The sequence below is a fragment of the Neoarthrinium moseri genome, assembly GCF_022829205.1.
Source record: "Neoarthrinium moseri strain CBS 164.80 chromosome Unknown scaffold2_Wmoseri_CBS_16480, whole genome shotgun sequence".
Lineage (NCBI taxonomy): Eukaryota > Fungi > Ascomycota > Sordariomycetes > Amphisphaeriales > Apiosporaceae > Neoarthrinium > Neoarthrinium moseri.
Genome location: NW_026055116.1, coordinates 1094031 through 1120708, shown reverse-complemented (window position 1 = coordinate 1120708; position 26678 = coordinate 1094031). Strand labels below are relative to the sequence as shown.

Below are 26678 nucleotides of genomic sequence, written 5' to 3'. Positions count from 1 at the left end.
GTGGTCGTGGATAACGGGCTGTTCCCTGCAAGGCAAGCTCGGGAAGCATTGACGTTGCCGACAGGTCGGCCAATGGGCAGCTCTGCATGGTGTCAGGGGTTGACGACCGCGCAGTTCTGCAAGCCTACTGCCTGCTGTACTATGTAGGAGTTCCCAAGCAACAAGTCAAGTTGCCCCCTTGGCCCGCCCAGCACACGCCCTGCCACGCACCCCTGCCGGCACCCCCCTGGCTCTAACTAGGTACCTAGGTAGGTACTGTAGTACTCTTTTAGGTGGGATTCCAGCAGCTAGTTGGGTGGTACTGTGGTACTCAATGCTGCCAGTCGCGAACTGCTGCTTCGCGTGTCGGGGGTCTGGTAAAACATTATTCGGCGACCCTGTGATACCGAAACTCCAGACACAACCTGCTGCTTTATTGACAAAGGTGCCGGCAAGTCCACCAAACGGCGACGACAACAACAGCTATCGCCCTCCTGCGCCATCGACGCACGAGGATAGAACCAGCTCAGACTCCACACTCATTTTGTTTCTGCTTGTTTTGTCTTTGTCTACCTGTTGCGCCTCAACTCCCTACACGCACTCCTTCACCCCCCGTCTTGATGCCGAGGAGTGGTACTCTCGACCATTCGCACCGAAGCTTCATGCCACCGATGCCAGGCCCGACGACGCCTTAGCCTCTTCCGACCCCCTCTGCTCTCCCTTCTCCGTCCATCGCCGCCATGATGGACACTGTGGCCTCCCCGTTGTCGCCGCAGGAGCCCCTTGCTAATGGCATTCCCTCCCCGACCTCCTTTGCCGCCATCGAACCCGAGAAGATCGTGCAGTACCTGGCCGCCGTCGTGACGATAGCCCTTGGGGCGAGCCGCGAGGACTTGGAGAAAGACGGGAACCCTCTGTCGCCCGCAAACTACGCCGACACAGTCCAGAGATGTACTCGCTTTGCGACCGATTCGCAGGTAGCTCTCTACATCCAGAAGGAGGTCGTGCCAACGCCCGAGGTGCCCGACGGCCCTGTTGACAACGGTATGCAGCTTCTCTCCCGCTCCCCCTTTCCAGCTTCCTCTGGGAAACCTGCAACTGTACTCATCGCGTACCGCTATAGTCCCTCCTGTATACACATATTCCGTCACGAGCGAGATCTCTGCGTCACCCACGACCGCCGCCTACCTCGCCCTCCTCAAGCGCCCTCAGGCCATCGACCCCTCCCTACCCTTGACTTCTCAGATTCAAATCCAGACGTTGCCCGGTGCCGCCTCTCTCAGTAATGTTGTTGCCGACCAAGGACCTTCCGCTTCGCCCTTCGAGATTCTACATACTATTGTTCATAATGCCTTGGCTCCCTACTTCGATGCCAACACCAAGTCCTCCCAGTCGGTCAACGGCGCCAGAAATCGCACAGATGTCGACGCCAAGACGGGCATTCCCGTCACCAAGAAGCGCATGACCGAGCTCGCCTTGAGTTTGCTACACCTGCAGCAGAATGTCGAGATACCCGAGCTCCTTCTGCCCTTCCACCCCGTCGTCCAGTCTGCCCTGGAGAATGCCGCTGCTCAGGGTGCCAAGCCCTCGATTGATATGATACCCCCGACCCTCCTGTCCGACAGTACCTTCATGAATAGCTTACAGACAAGCGTCAACAACTGGATCAAAGCGATCCAGGGTATCACGAAGCTGACCAGAGATCCCGTGACGAGGACGGCAACCCAGGAGATCAACTTTTGGCTGTCCATGGAATCCGCTCTCGAGGGCATCGAGGTCCAACTGAGGAGTGAGGGTGTCATGTTAACGTTGGAGATACTGAAGCACGCCAAGCGTTTCCAGGCCACCGTCAGTTTCTCTTCTGATACTGGCTTGAAGGAAGCCATGGAAACTGTGCAGAAGTACAACCAGCTCATGCGGGACTTCCCCCTTGATGAGCTACTCTCTGCTACGTCATTGACAAAGGTCAACGACGCCATTGTCCAGATCTTCGGCCACATGAACAGGAAGATGAGATTCAGCAACTACCCCATCAAAAGAACCCTGGATCTTGTCGAGGCCATTTCGGCTGACCTGAAGGAGGTAATGCACCGCCTTCTACCCGGTACCGACCTGGTGAACCTCGAATATGACGACTTCAAAACTCTCATGAGCACCGCAGATGAGATCTTCCAAGGTTGGGATGCCCAGATCAAGGAGTTCACCAACATTGCGCGCGAGACTACGCGAAGGCGCCAAGAAAAGTTCATTCCCATCAAGATCAGCCCCCGTCATAGCGACCTGCAGGCACGGCTGAAGTATATCGCCACATTTCGCGAAAACCACGAGCAGCTGCAACGGACTATCGTCATCGTTCTTGGCCCCAAGGCGAACGTGGACGGGGCCGAGTCCGCTGTGAACGGCGCCCCCCTGGGCGAGGAGCTCGGTGATGTTGACGCCGTTGAGGAGGTTAAGCAAGCGTGGGATTCGCTGAAAAACGTGGACCTGCTTGACGTCTCCGATGAGGGCACTCAGCGATGGGCCCGAGCTGAAAACACCTACAATGAACGAACTACTCGCGTGGAGAACTCTATCATTGCTCGTCTACGTGACCGCCTGGCGACCGCAAAGAACGCCAACGAGATGTTCCGCGTCTTTTCCCAGTTCAATGCCCTCTTCGTTCGTCCCAAGATCCGAGGAGCGATTGCTGAGTACCAAAACCAGCTTATCGAGAATGTCAAGCAAGCTATCTCTGCACTCCACGAGCGGTTCAAGCAGCAGTATGGTCATTCTGAGGCTCACGCCATGGCCCAGCTGCACGATCTCCCCCCTGTTTCTGGCGCCATCATTTGGGCGCGACAGATTGAGCGGCAACTGGATGGGTACATGGGCAAAGTTGAAGACATCCTTGGCTCTGAGTGGATTCATCACACAGAGGGACAGAAGTTGCAGACAGAGAGTGACCTGTTCAGAAAGAAGCTCAACACGCAGACAATCTATAAAGCCTGGATCGAAGACGTTCAGAGAAAGAACATCACCATCTCGGGCCGACTGTTCAACATCAACAAGATCAGGTCCGCGAACAATGCCCTGGATCTTGCTGTCAACTTTGATGCCCAGATCATCACCCTCTTCAAGGAGACCCGCAATCTTGGTTGGCAGAACTTCAATGTTCCTCACTCGGTATCGAACACAGCCAAGGATGCCAAGCGAGTGTATCCTTTTGCCGTCAGTCTCATGGAGAGCGTTAGAACTTACACACAAACGTCGAGACAGATAACCGAGATGGCCGAAGTCTCCATTCTCCTCAGTGGCTACCAGCATGACGTGCACAACCTGATCGAAAGGGGCGTACCCTTAAAATGGTCATCTTTCCTTGATGCCTGGGACGTACACATGAGACAACACCTCCCGAATGGCACTTTCGAGCAGTCTCTGGGCAGAAACACTGCTGGCAGCAAGCATGTTCAGTTTGTCCGTGACTTCGCTACTGCCGCATCACTTCTTCAGTCCAAGACCGTTGCTCTGGCCACGATTCATGCGACTATTCAGAAGGCTTTGAAGGAGCTTGGGACCTGCCCCTACGAGGCGAATGAGTTCGAGACACGGCTGCAAACAATACAGGCCGCTGTTGACCAGCTGAACCTGGAGCAGTACGTGAACCTGGGGTTTTGGGTGGAGCAAATGAATGAGCGTATCAAGACAACCCTACTTGTTCGCCTCCAGCAAGCAATCACCAGCTGGATTGAAGCATTCGAAGATGAGAACCCCAGCTCCACCGATGATATTTTCCGCCGCAAAGCACTGGCGCCCTCCGGTGAACCCTTGAAATCAGATGCGCCAACTCTGAAGAACCTGGTGCATGAGATTACCATGAGGAACCAAGTGATCTATCTCGACCCTCCTTTGGAGTATGCCAGAGCCAGCTGGTTCTCCCAGCTCCACGACTGGCTCGGGGTTGTTTGCAATCTACCCAAGATCAAAGCTTCACGATACCAGATGACTCTTTCTCTGGGCACTGCCGCTGCTGAGGAGGTTCGGTTCACGGATCTTCCCGCAGACTGCACTGATATGCTGACCACCGTCTACGTCTCCGTGGAGAAGAAGATCTCGCACATCGGTGAATATGTCGAAAAGTGGTTGCAATTTCAATCTCTCTGGGACTTGCAGTCAGAACAGGTGTATGAGTTGCTTGGAGAGGAACTTTCCAAGTGGCTGCAGTTGCTCCAAGAGATCCGCAAGTCTCGTGCAACTTTTGACACCACTGAAGTCAGCAGATCGTTTGGTCGCATCACCATCGATTACGAGCAAGTTCAGACCAAAGTGAATGCCAAGTACGATCAGTGGCAGCATGAGATCTTGATGAAGTTTGGTAGCAGATTGGGCGGCCGCATGAGAGACATTCACGCCGAGATCGAGAAAGCCCGTAAAGATCTTGAGGGGCAGACTCTTGAGGCAACGTCAACTGCTCAGGCCGTCCAGTTCATAACCATCGTCCAATCGTGCAAGCGTAATGTCAAGATCTGGGCACCCGAGGTCGAGGTCTTCCGACAGGGTCAACAGATGCTCCAGCGTAACCGCTACCAATTCCCCAACGACTGGCTTGACATCCAACAAATTGACTCTCAGTGGGATGCCCTCAATGATCTTTTGGCTAGAAAATCGAGAATTGTGGAAGACCAGACAGATGCTCTCAAAGCGAAGATCACGGCCGAGGACCAGGTCGTCACAGGTAAGATTGCCGAGATTGCAAACCAGTGGAACGAAGAGAAGCCCGTGTCTGGCACCATTGCTCCTGAGGTTGCAGCCAGCACACTCAAGTCCTTCGAGTCCCGCATCAACAAGCTGCAAGAAGAATTTGAAATGGTCGCCAAGGCCAAAGAAGCTCTCGACCTTCCTGCAAGCCAGGAGACGTCTCTTGGCATAATTCTGGAGGAAGTCCACGACTTTCAGTCGGTATGGGCGGCCTTGTCGACCATTTGGAACAGTCTCAATGAGCTTGGCGAAACGCTGTGGCCGAGCGTCCAGCCCAGGAAGATTCGTACGTCCATTGATGGCTTGATCAAGATGACGAAGGACATGCCGAGTAGAATGCGTCAATATGCTGCATTCGACCATATCCAGACTATCCTTCGTCAATATCTGAAAGCCAACAGCATTTTGAGCGACCTCAAATCCGACGCCATCAAGGAACGTCATTGGGAAAAGATATGGAAAGAACTCAAGCCTGGCAAACGCTACTCGCAGGTTTCTACGACTCTCAGAGATGTGTGGGACCTCAACCTTGTTGCCAGTGAAGTCATCATCCGCGGTGTTATCCAGCAAGCTGTCGGGGAAATGGCGCTCGAAAGATCTTTGAAGGAGATCAAGGAGACTTGGGAAAACTACTCCTTGGACCTCACGAACTACCAAAACAAGTGCCGCCTTATTCGCTCTGAATGTTACGATGACATGAACACCAAGTCTGGCGAGAACCTGAACAATCTTCAAGGCATGAAGATTTCGCCCCACTACAAGGCCTTTGAACAGGAGGCTGCCAGCTGGGAAGCTAGAATGAACGAACTCGGTGTACTGCTCGATGTCTTCCAGAAGGTCCAGCAGAAATGGGTATACCTTGAGGGAGTCTTCACCGGCAACGCCGACATCAAGCACCTGCTCCCTCATGAATCCCAGAGATTCCAAAAGCACAACGGCTCATTCAACAATATCATGAAGGCAGTCACTAAGAAGCCCATGGTTCTTGAAGTTCTACGTATCCGAGACATCCAAAGCAACCTTGAGAAGGTGCTTGAAGGTCTAGGCGCTGTCGCAAGCGGACTCGAACAGTATCTCGAGAAGGAGAGAGCTTCATTCCCTCGGTTTTACTTCGTAGGAAACGAGGATCTCCTGGAGATGATCGGAAACAGCAACGATACCATGCGCATCACAAAGCACTTCAAGAAGATGTTTGCAGGTATCAACAGTCTCATCATGGACGACAATGGCATCATTTCCGGATTTACGTCCAAGGAAGGCGAGGTTGTTACCTTGAAAAAGGAAATCTCGCTCGTCAAAGTGCCCAGGATCAATGATTGGCTTTCACTGCTCGAAACTGGCATGAAGGCCACACTCGCGGAACTGCTAGCTGAAGCTGTAGAGGCTTTCACGCCTATTTTCAACGCTGAGAAGATTGATCAAGCCTCCTTAAACTCATACATCGAGCAGTATCCTAGCCAGGTCATGGTTCTTGCCACCCAAGTGGTCTGGACTACGGCGGTTGAGAAGTCCCTGAATGAAGGTGGCAAGAACCTCCAGTCTGTGTATGACCAGGAAGTCCAACTTTTGGAGCTTCTGGCTGAGACGGTGCTTGGTGATCTCGAGGTCATTCAGAGAAAGAAGTGCGAAGCTCTTATCACAAACTACGTCCACCAACGTGATTTGATCGAGAAGTTGATCAAAGCCAACGCCAACTCCCCCAGTCACTACCTCTGGCTTATCCAGATGCGCTACGCATACGTGCCTGAAGGAGAGTTCATCGACCGGCTTCAAATCAAGATGGCGAACGCCACCCTCAACTATGGCTTTGAGTATCTTGGTATTCCGGACAGACTTGTTCGCACGCCTCTGACAGATAGATGTTTCCTGACCTTGACCCAAGGTCTGTGCCAGAGACTCGGTGGCTCGCCATACGGCCCTGCTGGTACCGGAAAAACCGAATCCGTCAAGGCCCTTGGTGTGGAACTCGGTCGTTTCACTCTGGTCTTCTGCTGTGACGACACATTTGATGATGGTGCCATGGGCCGTATCTTCCTTGGTATCTGTCAGGTCGGAGCGTGGGGTTGTTTCGATGAGTTCAATCGACTTGAGGAGCGAATCCTATCAGCTGTATCCCAGCAAATTCAGGACATCCAGCTTGGCCTAAAGCATGAGTCTAAGATTATCTTGAAGAAAGACTCGGGCCCTATTCTGGTCAACACGAACAGTGGAATCTTCATTACCATGAACCCCGGTTATGCCGGTCGTTCCAACCTACCGGACAACCTCAAGAAGCTTTTCCGAAGTGTTGCTATGTCAAAGCCAGACAAGGAGCTTATCGCCGAGGTCATGCTGTACTCGCAGGGTTTCAAGCAAGCCAAACAGCTCTCAAAACAAGTGGTGCCGTTCTTCGACAAATGTTCAGCAAGACTCTCGAAGCAAGCACATTACGACTTCGGACTCCGTGCTTTGAAGAGTGTCCTTGTCAGCTCAGGTGGTCTAAAACGGTCTCGACTAGCGGTTACCGGCGGCAATATTGGCGCCGAGGATGTCGTAGAGCCTGAGATTATCGTTCAGAGCGTTCGTGAGACGATTGCGCCTAAATTGATCCAAAGCGATACGGAGATTCTAGTGGATGTGGAGGCAGATTGCTTCCCTGGCGTCGAATACGTACCTCGTGACTTGGCGGAACTGGAAGAGGCTATTCGACGATTAGCCAAAGAACGACATCTAGTTGTCAGCGACACGTGGATGACCAAGGTCCTTCAGTTATGCCAGATCCAAAATATTCATCACGGTGTCATGATGGTCGGAAACTCTGGATCCGGAAAGTCTGCAGCCTGGAGACTGCTTCTCGATGCTCTCCAAAGCGTTGAAAAGGTCCAAGGTGTTTGCCATATTATTGACTCCAAGGTCATGTCCAAGGAGGCTCTCTATGGAACGCTCGATCCAACTACACGCGAATGGACCGACGGTCTATTCACGGCCATTCTGCGTACGATCGTCGATAACCTCCGTGGTGAGGACAAGAAGCGCCACTGGATTGTGTTCGATGGTGACGTTGACCCCGAGTGGGTTGAGAACTTGAACTCCGTGCTAGACGACAACAAGCTGCTTACTCTGCCTAATGGTGAGCGTTTGAACCTCCCATCAAATGTTCGAGTCATGTTTGAGGTCGAAACCCTGAAGTATGCTACGCTTGCCACTGTCAGTCGATGTGGTATGGTATGGTTCAGCGAAGATGTTGTCAACCCTGACATGATGGTCTCACACTATCTTGACGGGCTTCGCAGCGCTGCTTTCGAGGACTTGGACGAGGATATAGTAATCGATACGACCGCCGCACAAGCCCTCGATGTTCAAAAGCAGGTCGCCGATCTATTACATGATTTCCTCACCACGGACAGGTTCCTCCTGGCTGCGCTTAAGGAAGCACAGGCCTTCAACCACATCATGGAGTTCACAACTACTCGAGTTCTCACAACCTTATTCTCCCTCCTGAACAAATCCATTCGCAACATCATTGAGTATAATGCCCAACACAGCGACTTTCCATTGGATGCTCAGCAGGTTGAAGACTACACTGCCAAGAGACTGCTACTCGCTCTGGTTTGGTCCCTAACTGGTGATTGCCCTCTGACTGATCGCAAGACCTTCGGAGAAAGAATTGCGGCTCGAGCGAACTTTGGCTCACCGCCATTGGATGAGTCGAGCTCCTTGATCGACTTTGCCGTATCCCTTCCCCAAGCTGAATGGATACCTTGGCAGAATGAAGTTCCTACCATTGAAGTCAACACGCACTCCATCACTCAAACCGACGTGGTTATCCCCACTCTTGACACTGTTCGTCATGAAGATGTGCTTTACTCTTGGCTCGCCGAGCACAAGCCCCTCATGCTTTGCGGTCCTCCCGGTTCGGGTAAGACAATGACGCTGTTCAGTGCACTTCGCAAGTTACCCAACATGGAGGTCGTCGGTCTCAACTTCTCCAGTGCGACCACGCCTGACTTGCTCATCAAGACTCTTGACCAATATTGCGATGAACACAAGCAGCCCGGTGGTGCCATTCTTACTCCAAAGCAAAGTGGTAAGTGGCTGGTGGTCTTCTGTGACGAGATCAACTTGCCTGCTCCTGACAAGTACGGCACTCAACGCGCCATCTCCTTCATACGGCAATTGGTTGAACATAACGGCTTCTGGAGAACAAAAGAGAAGCGATGGGTCACTCTTGACAAGATCCAATTCGTCGGAGCTTGCAACCCGCCTACTGATGCCGGCCGTACACCACTCACCCTGAGATTCCTTCGACACGCGCCACTCATCATGGTAGATTATCCTGGCGAGATCTCTCTCAACCAGATCTACGGTACTTTCAATAATGCGGTTCTGAAGATCGTACCGTCTTTGCGCCCACACTCTGATCAGCTCACCCAAGCCATGGTCCGATTCTATCTCGAGTCCCAACAGAGGTTCACCGCAAAGATCCAGCCTCACTATGTATACAGTCCTCGTGAGTTGACCAGGTGGGTTCGTGGTGTATATGAGGCAATCAAGCCACTTGAGAACTTGTCTGTAGAAGGCATTGTTCGCATCTGGGCACACGAGGCGCTGCGCCTCTTCCAAGATCGTCTCGTTTCCGAGGATGAACGACGATGGACCGCCGATGCCGTCAAGCGCATTGCCATGGAATACTTCCCCAACATTAATGAGGAGAAGGCTATCGGTGGGCCCATCCTCTTCTCGAACTGGCTGTCGAAGCACTACGTCCCGGTCGAGCGAGAAGAATTGCGAGAGTTTGTCAAGGCTCGTCTCAAGACTTTCTGTGAGGAAGAGGTTGACGTTCCCTTGATCCTATTCAATGAGGTTCTCGAACATGTTCTACGCATCGACCGAGTCTTCCGCCAGCCACAGGGTCATTTGATCCTGATTGGTGTCAGTGGTAGTGGCAAAACAACGCTTTCAAGATTCGTGGCGTGGATGAACGGTATGAAGGTTTTCCAGATCAAAGTACACGGTAAATACTCGGCTGCCGACTTTGATGACGACCTGAGAGATGTCCTTCGCCGTACAGGATGCAAGGGCGAGAAAATTTGCTTCATCATGGACGAGGCAAATGTCCTGGACTCCGGTTTCCTCGAGAGAATGAACACCCTACTTGCCAATGCAGAGGTGCCTGGACTGTTCGAGGGAGACGATTTCGCTACGCTGATGACCGCTTGCAAGGAAGGTGCTCAGAGAGAAGGTCTCCCACTGGAGTCGGAGGAAGAACTTTACAAGTGGTTCACAGGACAGATTGTCAAGAATCTGCACGTGGTGTTCACCATGAATCCTCCTGAGGAGGGTCTCTCTTCTAAAGCGGCCACTAGTCCCGCCCTTTTCAACCGTTGCGTGTTGAACTGGATGGGAGACTGGTCTGACCAGGCCTTCTTCCAGGTTGCGAGCGAGTTGACGGCATCTGTTGACCTCGACAAAGCTGACTTTACCGCGCCCAACTCCATTCCTGTGGCTTATCGTGGTTTAAGTTTGCCTGCAACGCACAGAGACACCATTGTCAACTCGATGGTCTACATTCACGATTCCATGCACCGCTTTAACTCCAAGCTGCGTGTGCAACAGAACAAGATCACCTTCCTGACACCACGTCATTTCTTAGATTTCGTGGCACAGTTCACGAAACTGTACGGTCAGAAGCGTGAGGATCTTGAGGAACAGCAACGCCATTTGAATGTTGGTCTGGAGAAGATTAGAGATACGGCACAAGAAGTCGACAGGATGCAACACAGTCTCGAGAAAACACGACAAGAACTGCAGGCCAAAGAGAAGTTGGGTCGTGAGAAGATGGACCAGATTATCTCAAAATCTAGGCAGAACGAGGATGATACGCGAATATCCGAGGAGCTCAAGGTGAAGCTCGCACAACAGACAAAAGCTATTGAAGAGCGGCAGAGAGCAGTACAGGAAGAAATCGAAACAGCTCTGCCAGCAGTTGCATCAGCACGGGAGGCCGTTGACAACATCAAGAAGCAGCAGCTCTCCGAAGTTCGGGCTATGAACAATCCACCAGTACCTGTCAGAACTACTATGCAGGCGGTTTGCATCATGCTACACAAGACTACCGGCCCAGCAGACTGGGGTGTGGTGAAGCAGGGCATTCGAGACGACCAACTCACCTCCAAGGTTTCAGGTTATGACACTCACACTATGCTTACCAAGCCTATCCGCAAATTGATCAAAGAAACATACATCAACGACCCGAAGTTCAATTTCGAGAATGTCAATAAAGCCAGCAAAGCCTGCGGACCCCTAGTTTTGTGGATCGAAGCTCAGGTCAAATACGCGGAGATCCTTGACAAGATGGGCCCGCTGACGCAGGAGATCACAGATCTAGGGGCAACTGCGAAGGTGACCCAGCAAGAGGCTGCAACTGTCGAAGCCAAAGTCCAACAGCTCGCTAAGGAATTAGAAGAATACCAGCAAGAGTACCAGGTCCTTTCTGGTGATATCGATAAAACCAAAACACTACTCAAGCAAGTGAACGAAAAGGTTGAACGCAGCAAGAACCTCTTAGGCAGTCTTTCCTCGGAGAGAGTTCGATGGGAAGAGTCAAGCAGAGGGTTCGAAACCCAAATCGCTACCTTGGTTGGAGACGTCTTGGTCGCCGCTGCTTTCTTGGCCTACAGCGGTTTGTACGACCAGACTTTCCGCAAGTCTTTGATGGAGGATTGGTTGCACCAGCTGGATATGTCTGGCGTGAAATTCAAGCAGCCAAATCCCATCACGGAATATCTCTCGACCCCGGACGATCGGCTAGGTTGGCAAGCAAACGGTCTACCGGTTGATGATCTTTGCACCGAGAATGCCATCATCCTTAATCGTTTCAATCGATACCCTCTCATCATTGACCCGTCTGGCCGCATAACCGACTTCTTGCAAAAGGAGTCTAAGGAGCGCCGTCTCACCGTGACGAGCTTCCTGGATGGTAACTTTGCCAAACAACTCGAAAGCGCTATCCGCTTTGGCAATCCCATCTTGATTCAAGATGCAGAGCATCTGGATCCTCTTCTGAACCACGTTCTGAACAAAGAATACCAGAGAACTGGTGGCCGAGTTCTTATTCAGCTTGGAAAGCAGCAAATCGACTTTTCGCCATCTTTCAAGCTTTTCCTATCCACGAGAGATCCATCCGCCGCATTCCCTCCGGATATCTGCAGTCGAACGACCTTTGTCAATTTCACTGTGACCCAGAGCAGTTTACAGACCCAGTCGCTTAACGAAGTACTCAAGTCTGAAAGGCCTGATGTCGACGAGAAACGGTCAAACCTCATCAAGTCTCAAGGCGAGTTCAAGGTTATCTTGCGCCGGCTTGAGAATGATCTTCTGCAAGCTTTGAATAACTCGCGCGGTAACATCCTCGAAGACGATACCATCATCGCCACGCTCGAGAGACTCAAGAAAGAAGCTGCCGAGATCGCCGCCAAGATGAGCGACACGGAAGGTGCTATGGCTGAGGTGGAGCAGACCACAAGCCAGTACACAGTTGTTGCCAAATCCTGTGGTGCCATATTTGCCGTGCTCGATCAACTACACAACCTTGGCCGACAAGGTCGTTTCTACCAATTCTCTCTCCAATATTTCTTGGACATTTTCCACTCTGTACTGCATGACAACAAGAACTTGGCAAATGAATCAAGGCAAAACTTCGAAAACCGTCGGAGGATCATTGTTCAGGACCTTTTCGTGACCACGTTCAAGCGCACTGCAGTTGGTCTTTTGCAGCAGGACCTCGTCACGTTTGCCCTGCTTCTTGTGCAAGCTCTACCGCCTACTTTGTACGACATGGACAAAAGCTTGATCGATGTCATCCTGGACACAAAGGTAGAAGGTCAAGACCTTTCTACAGACGTTGACGCCAAAGACGAAGTTTTCGCTAGAGCGAGGGAGGTTAGGGTTCTTGGAGACAAACTCGACCAGGTGCCGGCTGCCGCATGGGACACGTTCTTGACTGAAGAGCAGGCTGAGAAATTTGTGCCACAGATCGGTGATCCCAACATGAAGCTGTTTGACCAGGGTCTGCTCTCACTTCTCATCGTCAAGTTGTTCCGTCTTGATCGTTTCCTCCCCGCTGCAGAGCGCTTCGTTACGAGCGTCCTGGGAAGCGACTTTTTCGATGTCACAGAAGACCTCAAGCAGACCATGGACAGAGCCTCGGCAACAACCCCGATTTCGTTAATCTCCAGTCCAGGCTTTGACGCAAGCTACAAGGTCGACAGCTTGGTCGAGCGCGAGCGTGTCAAATGCACCAGTATCGCCATGGGTTCCAAACAGTCCCAAGAGATAGCTAGCAAAGCTGTCAGCGACGCTGGGGCCAACGGAAACTGGGTGCTTATCAAGAACGTGCATCTTACCCCAGATTGGCTTCAATCCGTGGAGAAGGTCATGGAATCGCTCAAGCCGCTACCTGGCTTCCGTCTTTTCTTGTCCATGGAGGCGAGCGACAAGATCCCTATCAATTTCTTGAGAGCCTCCAGAATCCTCATGAATGAGCAGCCTGCAGGTGTCAAGGCCAATATGAAGGACACCATGAGCTCAGCCTCTACCAGAGCTGCCAAGGATCCTGGCGAGAGAAAGAGGCTCTACCTACTGCTGTCGTTCTTGCACGCTGTGGTCCAAGAGCGCCTGCGATATGCGCCCAAGCTTGGATGGAAGGGCTTCTGGGAGTTCAACGATGCTGATGTAAGTTCCCAATCATCTGTCGTCACTCGACCAAACACTAACATGATGGATAGTATGAATGCTCAGCCTTTGTCATCGACACTTGGATTGAATGGGCTGCCCAGACTCGCAGCCATATCGCACCGCAGAATATCCCCTGGGATATGATCTGCTACTTGGTTCGCGAGTCCTACGGTGGCAAGATTGACGATGAGGGTGATTTCAATATCCTCACAGATCTGGTGTACAAGGTCCTGCAGCCGGCTGCCTTCGAAGATGGGCACAAGCTTGTCGAAAGCACCGAGACCGAAGAAGGGCTCGAAGTCCCCAGCGGTACTACACTCCAGCAGTTCAATGACTGGATCAACAAGCTGCCAGAGCGTGAACCGCCTACGTACCTCGGCTTACCAGCCAATGCAGAGAAGATCTTGCTCGTTGCGCAGGGCAGAGAGCTCATTGCAAAGACGAAGGACATTGGTACCAAGCTGAACGAAGCCGAGCAGTTGATGGAAGACGAGGCGCCAACCGAGGCTGCCTAGAGGGGGTCTTCCAAGTGTACAGACCACTTGGGTGTTAGTGTACAGAATTGTAGACCGTGAGAGGGCGTTAATGGTTTTGCTGATTTTCCTACGGCTGGGTACGTTTGAGGGAGGTCTTCACAACATGGTGGTCTTTTCCCGCCGCACGCACTGATACCCCCAGACCGTTCAATGTTGTTTTCCTTTGTCTAGTACAGTGTGAAGATGTCGACTGCAGTCTGTTGTTCGTTTGTACATATTTAGAAATTAGATTGGAATATGATGAGACTGCTATACGTAAACTGTCCCAACGTGAAATTTACGGTATATCTGATGGTGTATCTGCAAATCTGTAGGTATCCAACTTGCTAACCCAGATTGAGGCCACCCAGGGCTGCGTTTCCCAGCGTTCCAAAGTATCCTACTGTTAACGTTACCTTGTCCGTGAGCCAGGACAGGTCAAGATTGGCCAACGGCGACGTATCCGTGGCGAGCCATCTTCCAACACGGTTTGCGACCCAGACAGGATTCTCATCAGCTGTACACAGGGGCAACGTCAGTAAGGAGGGTCGATTTGTGCAGTGCAGCATCGTGCGACTGTATGAGCGGAAGAGAGGAGACCCACCAATCCAATGCCCAGCCTTGGGTACGATATCGATTTCGCTTCTGGTAGAAAAGCTCCCCAATCCCTTCTGTAAGATGGCACGGATCCCAAAGCCGGCCTCGCCGCCGAGAGCCAAGACGGGCATGGGCAGCGGGGCATTCGAGCTGTTGGACGGCGACGATAGAGCACCGGTGAAGAAACTGCGGTCATCCGCCACTGCGGCCGAGGAAAAGGGCCCCGTCATAGCGCGCAAGAAGCCCGGCTTCGAGATGGACGTCGTGTAGCGGTTGACCGTGTCCTCGGACATGGACGTCGGCCCGGAGTAGGACATGTGGTAGAAGTACCACTGCAGGAACTGCTTCTCCTTGCCAGAGATCAGGAACTCGGCAAAGTCTGGGATCTGGAAGAAGGCTAGCTGCGGGTTGGCGTACAAGTCCCAGCTATATCGAGGATTTGTAGTCAGCAGGCTTTGATAGCTAAGGCGGATTTTGACAAGCCAGATAGCACGTACAACGGAGCGGGCATTGCCGCTTCTTCATACCCGAACCCCGGAAATGCGTACTCGCTCATGCCGAGCATCTTGACGAGGCCGGGATACTTGATGGCCAGCGCGGCGGCCATGCCGACGCCCTTGTCGTGGGAGAAGACGTACGTCTCGTTGACGCCGAGGAAGTCGAGCACCCCCTTGAGGTCCTCGGCCGACGCCATGGCGCTATAGTTGCCATTGGCAGGGATGGACGAGTCGCCGGCGCCGCGGTTGTCTGCCGCGATGACGGTGTAGTTCTCCGCCAGGATGGGCCCAATGAACTGCCACGTCAAGCTGAACTGCGGGTTGCCGTGGACGAGCAGCAGAGGCGGCCCGGACCCGGCGTACCGGAAGTGGATGGAGACGTCTTGAAGGGCAACGCGGCCGTGCGACCAATCGTCCCAGCTGGTAAGCGATGCCGCCAGAGTCACCAATGACGACAAAAACAGCGCCTTTGAAAGCATTCTGGCTGGTGGAGGAATCATTGACAATGTATTGATCTGTGCGTTCGTCGCTGAAGGAGTTGTATCTAGACCTATTGACTATCCATCCAAAACTCAAACCGAGAGCGATGGACGAGAGCTTATATACAGCTGCCTCATAGTGCTCTTCGTGAGGTCAGTGTAAGACACCCGCCAGGGACCAAGCGCTTGTGGTCGTTCATCATACTAATTACGAATCACCCAACCCAGCCTGGTGGATCAGAATAACCAAGATGTATAAGCTTCTCTCGCAAATACTGTATCCTGCAAGGGGATGCATGGGATGCGGCCGTCATACGAAGGTGCTCGTTTGGGGGTACTTTCTACCGAATGAGATTGATTAGAAATCTAGTCAATCCTGCTTATTGTATGGTTTAAAACCCAGTCGCATATCCATAAGTGCAGAGAAAATGTCGGCAGCCTTGATTAGATCATACCAAATGTTGCCAGTTGCTACGCCGCAGCAGACCGGGATTAGCATATGCCCCAACGTGGGTTAAGGAACCCAGGCCACGCTTACATATCAGCCGTCCTTACTCCGCACAGATGCGGAGGTATTCAGTAAGACCATGCAGTGACGGATCCAAACCGGCCAATTCGCCGTATAACACCGGCCTCAGCTTGGCTTCCTTGCTTTAGGACCTAGATCCTACTTTGATGTTCTGCTACATCTGCTCGCCTTGTACTGAAGCGGCTTGGAGCGCTCCAATCCGGCAGCGTGCACTCCAGATTTCAAGATTTCAGGTAGTCATGGACCTAACCACGGTTGATGGCCAAGCTCTGTAAAATGGTAGTGTCGAGTTCGGAGGCTGAGGTCTAGGGATGCGGCGGGTTGAAACGAGATGCACACCGGCAGGATAATTTCATCACGGAGTAATCGTTGTTCATCGTCGTGGCTCGAATGGAGCGCAATTTTTCTCCCAGTTTTCGTTGCACACGCGACGCATCAGTGACTTAGGCGCCTTGAAACCCGTCATTAGTTCGAATGCCTCCATGGCCATCTCGGACACCACCTCAAGGCCATCGACAATAACCCAAGAAGTACCGCCCGCCTCGCGTATGTCCCGCATCTGCGCAACGAAGGACGTAATGAGAGGTTCATAAGCCAACTGAGGGATACAGTTAGTATTTTGTGAAGTTCCCGGTCATGGGTACTTACTTCAACTACCACGCCACCTGTAGGGCTGTTGAGCCATTGTGATGGCACCCGGAAGTCAATCGTAGCGTCATGCAAGTCTCCTGCTGCAGCAATACATGAGACTATCAACGTAGGTTGTTGGTAGCCTTGCGGCCATCCCTGCGCTGTTGAATCCAGAACGTGGCAGATCTCTGTCACTGGGCCATGACTAGGCACGAGCCGCCGCTCTCGGGCCCAGTTATTGAAATGCTCTGCAACCTTCTGCGCGTTCGCTTTTGTTCGGTTGAAGATGAAGATCTTGCGACAGCCTAGCTTGATCAGAGCATAGATAGCGGCCCTCGCCATGCCTCCAGCACCAATAACAAGGCCTGTGGTGCGAGATGGCTGAACAGTGTTCCTTGGGCTAATGGCCCGCCGTAAGCAGGTCATAATAGCGCTCCAGTCAGTGTTGTCTCCGAAAAACTTGGTCGTCGAACCTGCTTGGTTGCGAGCTTTTGCGTGGTCAAGAATTGAGGCAGTCTGCCCGCGCAATGGCAGAAGCGTGTTGACCGCCCCAATGGCCTGGGCATGGCTACTTAGATGGTCTACGTGGGTCATCATGACGACTTTGAACGGAGCCGTCAAACACGCACCGCCAAAGTCATACTCGCGCCGGAGCCTGTCTAGTTCCTCGAGCTCGTCGCATTTCCTAGCATCGAAGGAATGAGGCATCATGAGAAACTCGTATGCCGCTCGATGCATGGCTGGAGACGCAGAGTAATAGACTTTTGAGCCCACAGTGTAGAATTTCAGGGGCTGGAGCCGCCCGTGTCGAAACATCAGCCGCATGATACCACGAGTTGTGTTCACTCCAGCAAGGTGTTCCCGCGACGATGCCTTGATAGAGTTGTGGCCGACTGGATAGAGTACCAGGCCCGACGGGGCCGCTTTGCCTTCACTGAACGGGCCCCCATGCACCGCGCCAAGGACAGAATACTCATAAGCGACGAGCTGGGGCTTTGGATCGGGCATGGAATTGATGTGGTCCATAAGCCTTTGTCGGGCTTCGTCGTCTCGATTCTGAGCGCAGAATCTCGCGAACCGAACAACGCTGCACCCGAGAGCTTGCGCGCGCCGATAATACTGTATGTAAATGGGGTCTGACCACTTTGGAGCGTTGAATCCCTTCAACGTATAGTTGCCGATTATTTTTGTTCGTCCTCGCAAGGAAATAATCTGAGATACTACCTCCTCGCTGCGTTCCAAGTCCAGGCTCAGGTATTCAACGCCAAGCCGAAGACCGTGAAGCATTAGCGTAAAGTCGACGGCGTCGCGCTCTTCCTGGCTTCTTTGGCGCTCCTCCCGTGGGTTCTCTTCTACGTGGTAAAGAATAGGCAGACCCAGCTTACGGCGGATTGTTGCAACTTGCGTAGCAAGTACATCCATGATGTTATCCGGCCATGTGTCAACAATGATTTCGACGGCATCCGCCCCGGACTCTAAGGCCTGCATGTTGATCTCTTGGGTCAGGAAGTCCGAAAGGCGCAAACGCAAGACATACGAGTGTGCCCGCCACTCCGGCGGTATAGCGTCAACTGAGAAGGGGTTTTCTAGCCACGACCGCGTGACGCCTTGTCCTGTGATGTGATCAAGGAATTTGGTAAAGTCCTCTTTCACTTGTAAGAGTCTCGCCGAAACCATAGAGGCGGACCTCAGTCCTGACTCCTTTGACCCATTGCTCTCAGCAGTAGAGTCGTGGAGGTTATAGTACTCCAAGTTGCAGTACTCACGGTGCTTCTGGTCGGCAAGAAAAAGTCGCTCTGCGTCCGCAACGGGAATCTTGAGAAATCTGTAAATGTCCTCCTTGTCCCGGTGGACGTATATGACAGGATTGGTCTGGGAAAACTGCGAGAGCAGCTGCTGGGTCTCTTGGCTCCAAGTTCCCATCCCGCATTCTATCACACAATTCGTTCGGTTAGCCTGCAGAACCTGCGCCAGAATCATTGTCAACTGGCTGTTGAGTGCTTCTTTGCCATATTTCTCCATGAACTGAGCCCTGCTGCACCCGGTGGCCTGTTTGAAGTAATGGTCCTCGGTGAGAAGCCGGCGGTGAAGGTAAGTGGCTCCAATGAATCCCAAAGTCCTTTTGCCAGCGCCGCGACAACCAACCAGGACGATGGATGCATCTGGTTGAAATGTTCGCCGGTTCTGCAGGGGTTGGGCCCCTGGGCCATACGTGTTATTCATGACAGATGGAAGTTTGGCGAGCGGGCCGTGGGGCCACCACGCGAGGTTGGACAAGATTGAGAGAAGGGCGTGAGGCGCTACAGGAAACCTCCAACACAGAATGAAATGGCCTTGAACCCCCTTCTTGTTAGATGATCAAGGAAGCCTCGACCCAAGTGGCGGCCAGACGGTTGACAAGCAAGGCGTCGTGGGACCTTGACCGATCTGTGAGCAAGACGTTCGAGGTGTGCAGTACTTGGCGGAATAACACTTAAGCGTACACTTACCCATCGATTGGCTACCACAACCCCCCTCGACCCCTCCAAACACCTGGATCAGGAGAAGGATTTATAGTGCCTGACGACGTCGCGTGTGGTTGAGAGCATGCATGGGCGCTGTCGCTGATAGCCATAGGTTTTTGCAACGATATACGATGATTATCAGCAGAGAGTCGTCCTTGCTGCATCGACGAAGCGGGCGTTAATGTGGTACAGAAAGTCTAGAGCTTGTCGGCGTCGGCGTCGGCATTCCTGCCGGCATTGGGGAAACAAAGTTCGCCCACTTTCCATAAGTCCCGTCCCAAAGTGACCTCTTGGCATGCCCGAGCCACACCCGGCCCCGGCCTAACGTCAAGTTAGTGAGCGCAGTCAAGCCACACGCTAAGCTGCCGGCTAGTCGCTCTCTCTCTCTCTACGAGTCCACGGTGCCAACGACATCCCGGCGCCCCGGATGCCGCTTCTACTGAAGCCGGTGAGACAAGGCCGAACGTGGAAGTCCCATGTTACCAGGAGTTTCAAAACGCTCACAAGGTGCTCAATGGGACTTGGCGCCGAAGCGACTTCCATCACAGTGGACTCAGCATCCTACATATCATCCCGGCCCCTCCGCGCCCCACTCGGATTCCGAAGACGCGTTGCAACCAGAGCGATTTCCAACGAAGCTCACGCCAGTCACGGGCCGACATTGCTAACTTCGCCTCAGAGCCCCTATTCAGACGTCAATGGGATGGCGATATAGAGCAGGCACAGTTAACGACTGCATGGAGGCTGCTCAACCTACGCTGGCCTGGTGGGGTGTAACGTCTAGCTTTTTAAGTCATTGCGACAGACTCCTTTCTTACAGGCTTGAACCCCAGCATTGTGGCTCTTTGCTCAGCAAACATACGGCGCAGAGCACACGCATAAGCTGAAGCTCGTGGTCACGGGCGCTTGCGGCATGAGTGACGTGGAGAGCGAGGATGGCAGGCGGGCATCCAAGAAACGCAAGGCCAGCCGCGCTTGTGATCGGTGTAACGTGCAACACCAGCCATGCGACAACGCCTCCCCAAAGTGCAGCGTCTGCGAGCGTGCTGGCACTGATTGCACATACAATAGGCCTATACGCAAGCGTGGTCCTCGCACGGGATACACTGCGCAGTATGGGGAGCGACTCTGGGGGCTGGTTCTGCAGACAAACCCGGAGATCGAAGACCTTGTGCTGCATACCCTAGCCACCAACACATTTGGCAACACTGGCGTCCCGAATGCAGACTACTTCAAGAACAATGATCACCAGGCGGAACTGGTAAAGCGTTTCAACGAAAGCCGGCTTGGCCGTTTCGTTCAAACCGGCGAATTGCCTGACCTACGAACGCTCAAGAGGAGCGAAGCATCCATGTCATTTGCCACTTCAGCACCTGTGCCACTTCATCAAAGCCCCAACTCTGGAGAAATGGGGCCGTCGAGAGGTACTGGCCCCCGTTCAAGAAGGAGTACTTTATCTGCAACGTCCAAGGCGTCGCCTAGTATCAACCCTCATGGAGCTCCACAAAACCCTGGCGAAATATATACTTTGAGTGAGATATTCCGGAAACGTGGTTCTCATTCCGAGACGACTGCCAGCCTCCCGGCCGACGATATTATAGCTCGGAAACCATCTCGTGATCCCGCTTGGCAGGATTTCGCTGCGGCCGGCGACACCGAGATTCCTGCATTCGATTTCAACCCGAACGGGTTTACAAATGACTACGATGCTTTGCTTCGTACGCCTATCCAGAATGGTGGTCTGCCCAGTATGCGCGGCCCAAACCAACTGTCTGATCTGCTCAAGAACGCAAGTCAACCCATGGCGGATCAGGATGCGGCTGGAGCTCAGTCTGGGGGCCAACAACCTGTTGACTTCGACTTTCCGGACATGAATCAATGGTAGGAGAACCCCCCCCCCCCCGCGGATCCCACATATCAAGGAAACCCTAACTCACTATAATCAATAGGTACGAGTCCGTCCCAACAGAAACACTGCTGAACCTAGGCTTTACCGGTGGAGACGGAATGGCGCAGGATTTCTTGGACCTCTGTGAAAATCCAGACCCTTTCGAAAGCGCACCAATTTCGCCAAGTGGTCAGAATGAAGACGAAGAGGCTGTATGGCGTCGGCTCGTCATGCGAGGTCGCTTCGTATGAAATCCCTTTTCAGTTACGGACCAGGAAACAAAACGCCCAGCTCAGCCCGCTTAACAGAACGCGGCCTTGGCTATATGGCTTCTACGGGGTTTCATGAGCTTTTAACAACCTTGCCGAATATCAGACGCGGGCTCTCCTATACCAGGCTTTTGGTTTGTCGGCCACACGATGCCAGACAAGAAGGGTGTTTCTATGCCGACAGTTTTTCGCGTGCTTGAGGTCTCGGCTGAACTTCACTGGAAGGTTCATCATAGAACATCGGGCATTTCCAACGACCTTTTGGTTGCGGCCCAAGTCATTGCAAGGAAGGAAGGCCCCCAACTTGCGCGAAGCTATAAGGTTTTGTTCGAAGTTCGGGAGTCTAGCAATTTGATGCTCAACTCATTCAAGTCAGCATACCCTCCCTCAAGTCCTGCTTCGAAGCTGACTGAGTAGATTGTGTCACTTTCAGAAGCCAGCGTCTTGTCTACTGAGTATCCAATCTTTTTCGTCACGAGGCATAATACTTCACGTGCCCATGGTGAAGCCATAGGAATACTTGAGCCAGTCGGCGCCGGGTCTTTCAAGGGCGGAAGACCTATTCAGCGGCAGTTTGAGAAATATGAGTCTGTCGCATATAGCGCCCAGTAGCTCTGTGATACCAGCAGCGTTGAGGGGATTGTGGCTGCTTTTGGTCTGCTGAGTGGAGGCGTCCAGGCTTCTGAATGATGCTGTGCATTTCCACTTCTGTAGCATGGCCGACAACTCTGAGCGCCATCATACTTGGATGGTAGATCATGCAACCCGGAGGCTGAGTCGTTAGGTGCTTTGCTACGCCTCTACGCTAGCGTTCGCTCTTTGCATGCGCCGAACCACCAATTGTAGCCGAAGCGCTGAATCCTTCGCGTCTTACTTAACCGAGTATTATGTGACGAAGCACGGGCCTCAATCTGTCAGACACTGCCCACCAACCTCTCGGCCAAGCCATATCAGAACAGAAGCTCAGCCACCAGGCAGCTACACCCACCCTCAGCTTCAGCCTTACCAAATCACCAAGATCGAAAGCAGAGACACGCGGCTTTTCGGCGGACAAAACACAGAGAAAGAAAAGGCCTCCTCTTCGAAATCTAGTGAATTCTTTTCTTGAGCTCTGCTTACCATCTCGGGCGTGCTGTTGAGATCAGTTCTTACTTAGATTATATAACCTCGCAGTTACGCGTAGGCCATTTCGTCTTACCTGTCGTGTCCGAAGCCATTCTTTCCTCCACGATGGAGGATCAAGAGTCCGTCTTGGCTGATAAGGCTCGCCGAGCCCAGGGAGAAGTATACCGGCCACCCGGAGCTTCCGCAACTGGCAACCCGCCGCTGGCTGATGAATACGGAGAAGATGGTACTGTCAGTCCGCCACCGGAGTCACAACAGACGAAGCTGCCGCCATATTCCAGCCCGCATACAAGTTATGTGGACCCACGTAGCAGGACAGTCGTCCCTAAAGGGCCGCAATACTATCCCGGCCTACCGATCTTGGACTATCGACAGTACTCGCCCCCCATGTTCGAGTTGTCTGCAGATACCAACTCGATTACAAGCAAGGCCACTTACCTTTCCGAAAACGTGATGGCCTTGTCAACTCTCATCAAGAACTTAGCCACAGTCCCACCCAAGCCTCAAATCCTGGTCGTTGGGAACCGAGGCAGGAAGGTCGACTTCAGTATCAAGTTGAACCTGCTGAGCCTGCTAGTTCCAGACGACGCGAGGAATCGCCTAGATTATCTCCGTATCATAAACAAGGACGAGATGGGCTATCGGGGTGGCCAGCAACCCGCTTTGAAACCAGAGGTCGAAAACGGTGGACTAGAAGAATGGTGCAAACGGTTCGTCGATGACCCGGCAAATGTGAAAACATTCACGATGGAACGGGTTGTTGCGAACATGGACACCAATTGGCTGGAAGGTCAGATTCGGAGCTTGGTGGCGGCTGTTCAGTACAAGGGTCTGGTGACGGTCTCATTCCCCGTCACCCACTCACGAGTGACCATCCAGAATCCAGACAAAGTGAACAAGTTCTTCACCAGCGTCTCTGCCCTGTTCACAGGTAAAAGCAAGTATGAGGTCGTGAAGGCAGTCTGGCCCTTCGCCACGGCCCAGAATGGGGAGCCGAACAGACAGTGCCTCGTACAATCCGAGAAGACGTGGTGGGAGGAATGGAAGGACCCAATCAGATACGCTATTGCTACGAAGAGGCACGGCTGGGTTACCAACGAAGACAAGCTTGAATGTATCATGGAGTCCAAAGGCAAAGGCCTAGACATCGTCGACTGGGGCCCGGACTACTAGGTTGTTGGCGGCGTGGAGGCACCTTGAACCAGCCCCAAGAACCATGTCGCCACCAATAGCATAGTTGCATCGCGCAAGAGCAATCGCGCGTTGGATCATCAGTAATCAATAATAGGACGCTTGTTTGCCATGATTCGAGTCTGGGCCATCACTTTGCATGGATGAGGGGTGCTCTCCAGGGTAGCCTTGCACCCAAAAACTGAGTAGAGGGGATCATTCTTTTCATCATTGGTTGGATAGAATGGAAGGAAGAGGCTTATGGTATGCTGTGGGGTTATAGCCAGGTGACTCCACAACTCGATTTTAGAGACAGGTCGGTTTCACATCCGAACAAAATCAAGCGGCTGATCTCAACGAAGATTGGCATAAGAAAGAAGCAAACAACTTTACCGTTACCGATATGCCGGGTCACCCGTTCGGATCAAGTCGCACAAGAGCCTGCTAGCGGACCAAGTCTCGGTCCAGAACTCCCGTAGTCCACGCCCTATCATACGGACCGAGAAAAAGCAAAGGGTGTGATCACAAAATCATCCGGTCTTTTCACCAGCGACATATCCCTTGCTTCCTATTCGCTCGCTCATACAAAGTGGCATCAAACTTCACTTGCTTTCTTGGTGGGCGGTTGGACTTGTGTCAGTCTTCTGTCATTTGTCTCCTGCATGCAGACACGGGACTAGTCCGCAATGGCCCCCGATCTGTTTGTCATTCAAGCTTCAAACCCCAAGTTCAACGGCGCCTGGCCTATAAGGTAGTCTGATACGAGTAGGGACCTGCGTGACATGGTATTTTTGTCTTGATCCGCTTCCAAGCGCCGCTTATGTGAGATGGTGTAGGAAGGCAGCAAGGAGTTCGAGAGTCACCGTACGAGGTCTGATAGGACGGGACGCCACAAACAAGGGTTTGCAAGCGGTTTAGGTATCGGTAACGGTTCCACTGGGAGATCCTGACGGAAGAAGAAAGCTGCATTTGTTGGTCGGCTCATGTGATTCTTACTCCATAGGGGGGAGGGGGCCAAAGGAATGACTTCGCGATACCGGAAATGGAACAGAAGTTGGTTGCGCCATACCATACCAAAGTGGGGACTGTATGTGCAGCTATGTCGCCAACACATTATCTATAAATTGAGGATTACTGGCTCAGTCTACTCTGACGATATCCTTAAGGTTCTGCACTCATCCGCGTTTTCTCGCTGCCTTGAGTGACTGCCCTCACTAAGTCCTTGCAGGGCATCTCAACTCTTAGTCCAACCTGGAGCAAAACTCAACATCAAATTATTGACCGTAGATTCTTCTTGAGTAAACTACCTATTCTATCGTCAGTTGACTGCCACTTATGTAAATAAATTCAGGGACCAGAAAATACACGTTACCACCAAGTCCCCCTTTCACCATCACGATGAGTGACTACGTAACGGAGACTGTTCACGCAGAGCGCGTCCATGGCGGAGTAAGCTCAATGTCAACCTCTTTAGTATTGTATACTTGGTTCTTTCCTAACTTAATGGGTTCAACAGGTCATCGAAGCGGAGGTCAGCGGCAAGAAAGTCGATATCGACATCCAACGGCTGCGCAAGCGTATTCCTGCTCACTGTTTTCAACCTTCAACCATCCGCTCCCTAGGATACGTGGTGCAGGATACTATAATTTTTTCCGGCTTGCTGACAGGCGCTCTGTATCTGGCGGATCAATCCGACGGCTATGCTCGACTTCTTCTATGCTATGTCGCCTATCCTTGTTTGGCTGGGCTGCCCCTGACCGGTTTGTGGGTTCTGGCTCATGAATGCGGCCACGGTGCCTTCTCAGCAAACAGCTTCATCGCCAACCTGGTTGGCTGGGTTCTGCACTCGGCACTGCTGAACCCCTATTTTGCTTGGCGGTCCAGCCACGGCAGACACCATCAGTTCGCGAATAATATCTCTACCGACCTCAATTACGTGCCACCTATGCGACAAGAATATAGCGAGCTCTTCCGTGGCAAGGTCGATCTTGATCATCTGGTCGAGGATGCCCCAGTGGTGGTGCTGCTTCGAATCATCTTCCAGCAGGCAATCGGATGGCCGTGGTATCTCCTGACACACATCACCGCTGGGCCCAACTCTTCACCCAAGAAGTCAAGGGGCTGGTGGGACAACAGTCATTATCTCCCGTCAAGCTCACTTTTCCGACCGAATGAGTTCTGGTCCATTATTGCCTCTGATGTTGGTATTGGCTTGGTTGGGGCAGCGGCTTACGCACTCAGCCAGTCATTTGGGTCCTTGACAGTTGTTTGGACTTACCTCCTTCCGGTCATGTGGGTAAATCACTGGATTGGTATGTGTTCTTGCGCTACCGCCATGATACTTCGATGCTAATGAGCAAAACTGCAGTGATGATTACCTATCTCCACCACACCTCGCCGTCGCTTCCAAAATACACTCCCGAAGCGTGGACATACCTTCGAGGAGCGCTCGCTACCGTCGATAGGGACCCTGGTTTTCTGTTGAGACACATGTTCCATCACATCATTGACCTGCACGTCATCCATCATCTCTTCCCGTGAGTGTATTATCCATATGCCAGAAAAAATTGAACCATGCTAAACCTGGGATGTAGTCGGATTCCCCATTATCATGCTCAGGAGGCCACAGACGCGATCAAGCCACTCCTAGGTGACTACTACCACGTGGACAGAAGTTCATATTTTGGTGCCCTCTGGACAGCATTTACTGAATGCCAGTGGGTTGAGGCAGACAGCGAGAAGACAGCACAAGCAGTAAGAATGCCCCAAATTTTGTATTACGTTATATTTATATTTATATTCATACTTCTGTACTCCTGCACCGCGGATTAAGTGAGCTAACTTCCAGCAGCGTGTTTACACCAAGGAAAGCCTTGATGCTGACCTGGGGTTTGCAAAGATAGACCCAGTCGACGTCACAGGTGTTCTTTGGTATCGACCTGGGCCCATGCCCAGGCCCGCCACGGTGATGCGATCTTGATAGCGGACACATTGGAAGTCTCCATGGCATCGCTAGAACCATTGAAACTATATGAATCTCTAACGAC

The 26678-nt window shown here is 52.4% G+C and overlaps 6 protein-coding genes across 6 annotated transcripts; 4 read left to right on the top strand and 2 right to left on the bottom strand.

Moving 5' to 3' along the window:
* Positions 1 to 719: 719 nt before the first annotated feature.
* On the top strand, positions 720 to 13943 carry JN550_001095 (uncharacterized protein; the record flags this gene model as incomplete). Its single annotated transcript, XM_049309264.1, has 4 exons — positions 720 to 1023; positions 1103 to 6532; positions 6596 to 13425; positions 13479 to 13943. 4 exons carry the CDS (start codon positions 720 to 722, stop codon positions 13941 to 13943), a joined length of 13029 nt encoding a protein of 4342 aa, XP_049177001.1.
* Positions 13944 to 14290: 347 nt separating this feature from the next.
* On the bottom strand, positions 14291 to 15516 carry JN550_001094 (uncharacterized protein; the record flags this gene model as incomplete). Its single annotated transcript, XM_049309253.1, has 3 exons — positions 14291 to 14460; positions 14548 to 14966; positions 15038 to 15516. 3 exons carry the CDS (start codon positions 15514 to 15516, stop codon positions 14291 to 14293), a joined length of 1068 nt encoding a protein of 355 aa, XP_049177000.1.
* Positions 15517 to 16418: 902 nt separating this feature from the next.
* Positions 16419 to 18898, bottom strand: JN550_001093 (uncharacterized protein; the record flags this gene model as incomplete). The annotated part of the gene is made up of 2 exons (XM_049309240.1): positions 16419 to 16643; positions 16694 to 18898. The coding sequence occupies 2 exons, from the start codon at positions 18896 to 18898 to the stop codon at positions 16419 to 16421; spliced, it is 2430 nt and encodes an 809-aa protein (XP_049176999.1).
* Positions 18899 to 20092: 1194 nt separating this feature from the next.
* Positions 20093 to 21318, top strand: JN550_001092 (uncharacterized protein; the record flags this gene model as incomplete). Its single annotated transcript, XM_049309229.1, has 2 exons — positions 20093 to 21060; positions 21129 to 21318. The coding sequence occupies 2 exons, from the start codon at positions 20093 to 20095 to the stop codon at positions 21316 to 21318; spliced, it is 1158 nt and encodes a 385-aa protein (XP_049176998.1).
* Positions 21319 to 22566: 1248 nt separating this feature from the next.
* On the top strand, positions 22567 to 23634 carry JN550_001091 (uncharacterized protein; the record flags this gene model as incomplete). The annotated part of the gene is made up of 1 exon (XM_049309218.1): positions 22567 to 23634. One exon carries the CDS (start codon positions 22567 to 22569, stop codon positions 23632 to 23634), a length of 1068 nt encoding a protein of 355 aa, XP_049176997.1.
* A 1395-nt stretch (positions 23635 to 25029) lies between these two features.
* On the top strand, positions 25030 to 26611 carry JN550_001090 (uncharacterized protein; the record flags this gene model as incomplete). The annotated part of the gene is made up of 5 exons (XM_049309207.1): positions 25030 to 25080; positions 25148 to 25943; positions 26000 to 26168; positions 26226 to 26385; positions 26483 to 26611. The coding sequence occupies 5 exons, from the start codon at positions 25030 to 25032 to the stop codon at positions 26609 to 26611; spliced, it is 1305 nt and encodes a 434-aa protein (XP_049176996.1).
* Between the last annotated feature and the right edge of the window lie 67 nt (positions 26612 to 26678).